This window comes from Aspergillus saccharolyticus (assembly GCF_003184585.1).
Source record: "Aspergillus saccharolyticus JOP 1030-1 unplaced genomic scaffold BP01scaffold_4, whole genome shotgun sequence".
Classification (NCBI taxonomy): Eukaryota; Fungi; Ascomycota; class Eurotiomycetes; order Eurotiales; family Aspergillaceae; genus Aspergillus; species Aspergillus saccharolyticus.
The window spans coordinates 790,572-793,825 of record NW_020290614.1 but is presented as its reverse complement, the minus strand read 5'-3'; the positions used below and the strand labels follow the sequence as shown (position 1 = coordinate 793,825).

General features: G+C 53.9%; 1 protein-coding gene across 1 annotated transcript; it reads left to right on the top strand.

Annotated features, from left to right (window-relative positions):
- Positions 1-386: 386 nt before the first annotated feature.
- BP01DRAFT_289547 (Mis12-Mtw1 family protein) lies at positions 387-2,592 on the top strand (the record flags this gene model as incomplete). The annotated part of the gene is made up of 6 exons (XM_025571581.1): positions 387-603; positions 714-883; positions 923-1,466; positions 1,526-1,690; positions 1,740-1,908; positions 1,962-2,592. 6 exons carry the CDS (start codon positions 387-389, stop codon positions 2,590-2,592), a joined length of 1,896 nt encoding a protein of 631 aa, XP_025434561.1.
- Between the last annotated feature and the right edge of the window lie 662 nt (positions 2,593-3,254).

Sequence of the window (3,254 nt, the reverse complement as noted above, 5' to 3'; positions counted from 1 at the left end):
CACACAACCTGCGCTCAACAGTGGTTTTCATTCGGCGCCCTTGTACGAAAAAAAGGAAAAGGAGAAAAGGGGTATTCGACGGCCGGATCGCCAGTCAATTGAATCGGAGTGCAGTTTGGCGTTGAAAGCGAATTACTCACGACACTGCGGACCAATCCTATTTTACCCTTCCCATCTCACGTACGCGAACTTTTTTTCGAACTCTCCCAAATCGCCGTGCGTCCTGCGAATGCGCCAATATTACCTGCCAAAATCGTCCTCTGACGCAGAAAGCACGCGTTCGAAAGCGGCCTGGGCGATCTCTTTGCAGACAAACCTCCCCGACTAGGAATTGACAGCCATTTACTGTTCGAGATTTCCTATCCACTTTGATCGGCATCTCTGATATGACCGTCACTGTTCTGGCGACCCCTTCAGTCATCACTACTACTACTACAACTAAGACGAAGCGTCGCGGACCGTTACTGGCTATCGATATGGCTGCGTCCCAGGCGCAGGCGCGTCCTGCCGCGCCTGGAAGAACCGGGGGTAGAAGATCGAGTCGGCGCTTGAGCAAACAGGATAAGGGCGAGGAGAATGCAAATGCGAATTCGGCAGCGAATGGTGTAGGTGGAGGGGAGAAGAAGAGGAAGTTAGGTGAGTTTTCGCTTTGTATGCGGGAATCTAGGTGTGTGGTCGCGGTGTGCTAAGTATCTCATTTTTTCGGTGTGTAGTGCCTGTCGATGAAGAGGAGGACGACGGTTTTCAGTTCACGCGCATCGCGACGAAAAAGGCCAGACCCTCGACGGAGACAATTCAACCTGCAATTTTGCCGGCAGTTTCAGATCTGAATACGGCGCCGCAGCCGTCGCCGAGGAGGGGTCGGCCGCCCAAGAAAAAGCCGGTAGTGGAGAAGGTGGATTCTCCTGCACCGGCGACGAAGACGGCCAAAACGACCACGACGACGAGACGGAAAACCAAACAGAGTGAGGGGACAGGCAAGAGGACGACGCGGGGTGCCGCGAAGGCGAAAGAGACTCAGCCTCAGCCTGAGCCAGAACCAGAACCAGAACCGGAGCCCGAGCCCGAGCCTAAATCGCAGCCACCAGTCCAGACGCAGCCAGAACGTACGAGGCGGTCGACGCGAAAGCTTGATCAGGGGGAAACGGTGCCATTGGAGAAGAAGCGGAGGAAAGGACGGCCTAGCAATTCGAGAAAGGAGGAGCAGATTAAGCCACAACAGCCAACGCCGCAGCCGGAACCCGAGCCGCAAGAGCAACGAGCGTCACATCACAATGGGTACGTGTCGCCAGAGCCGCCGCAGGCTGGAACAGCCACAATTGCGTTGCCTTTGGCCGACACACCGGTCATACAACGAAATCGGGAGATGCGCGGGAAGAAATCCGTGAAGGGGAACAACAGGCGGAGTAGTCTGGGGATGAGAGGCCGGCGAGCTAGCTCGCTTATCGACTCTGGGGCGTCCAACGGTGGGTTTGACGATTCTCAAGTGATTGACAGGCATGAATGGCTAACAACAATAATTCAGCGTTACCACATGGGAAAGTAGACACGGCGGATTTCTATAAACATATTGCCGCAGACCTACCGGAGCCGCGGCGAATGCGGCAGCTTCTGATCTGGTGTGGTACCCGAGCCATAGGCGACAAGCCTTCTGGGTCGCGCTCAGAGGATGAGAGCGCTCGGTTAGCGGGTAGGTGCACCTTTCCTGGAATTGCCTTCCACATGCTAACGCGACGTAGCACGGGTTATACAGGAGGAACTGCTCAAAGACTTTTCTACGAATTCCACGCTCTCGAACTGGTTCGAACGGGAAGACCTGAATCCACCAGCCGTGGTGGTCAAGAAGGAGAACCCGAAGAACATCCAGAATGCCGAGAAAATCAAGGAATTGGAGGAGTTGATACAAAAGTAGGCTTTCCTCTCGAGCTCTGTGCATGCCAGACTGCTGACTCAGGAATCAGGCTGCAAAAAGAGCGGCACGCTCTCAATGTACTCTTACGACCACCCGACATCCCCCGTATCAAAGAACAACCGCCTGAGACAGATCCCAATTCATCCTCCTATCCTTCATCATCTAAGCTTCACGAGCCGATCGACCTCTCAGTATTAGATCCAGCGCAGCGCAGGATATACGCGCAGATCGATCCAGAGGCCGCGAAACAACAAGACGAACAGCCAGACCCACAACTACCACAACCACAGCCGACAGATGGCGAACCAATGGAGACAGACCCTCAACCAGCAACAGCAGCCGCAACAGCCTCCGAAACCACCTCCTTCCTACCTCCCATGTCCCCTACCACCATCTCCACCCGCCTCTCCCGCGTGACCAGCACCCTCGCCCCGACTCTCGACGCCCTCGCCGCGGGCATCCACAACCTCGAACTTTACCGCTCCACCTCCGACGCCGTCTCCTCGCGAGTCCTGCGCATCTGCGCCGAGCGTCTCGAGGCCCGAGACGCCCGCAACAGCATGCGTCAGTCCGCCAGCACCTCGACCGAAGCCCAGAAGGACCTCAGTCTCCGGCCACGACCCAAAGAAGACCTAGGATTGATACTGGGGGCGTTGAGTCGGGTGGAACGTCGAGCTTGATCTTGTCATGGTTTTCTCTTTTTTTTTCTTTCTGCATGGGATGCGCAGCGACTGGATGCAAATACTTTGCCGGGGGCCTTGCTTTGACACCTTTCTAACTTTAAACTTGTTGTTTCGCTTCTGGTAAATCTGAATGATAATCCCAAGACCTATACTTGCTGCTGCTGATGCTGATGCTATGGGCTGGACCCGGCGGGAGCCCGCTTTTTCTCTTTTTGTTTTGCTTTTCTTTTTTTTTTCTTCTCGGTTCGTTCAGCGAGCATGCGGGTCGTTCCAGCCTTGTTTCTGGCTTTGAGTTTTGGATGTATGGCTGGGATGGGACGAGCTGGGTTTCATTGATCAGATATAAGCACAAGCGAATGGGCGTTTAGTGGAAGTTGCGACGGCTTCGATTGAGCCTGAGGTCTTTTGCGGGATCTGAGTTGGTCCGGGTGGATGATAGGTACCTACCTACTTACCTGTATGCATGTAGATAGAATTGAAACACCCAGGACCTCACTTTCTGAGTCCCAGAAAACAAATCTACTCGTTTTTTTTTTTCCATATTGCATGGTATGCATGAGATCTATAGATAGGTCGTGAGGTGCTTTTGACTTCCGCACTAATGAAGATTGTAGCTGTGGGAACTTGAAGTCAGTCACGATGCTATTTCCCTTACGCAC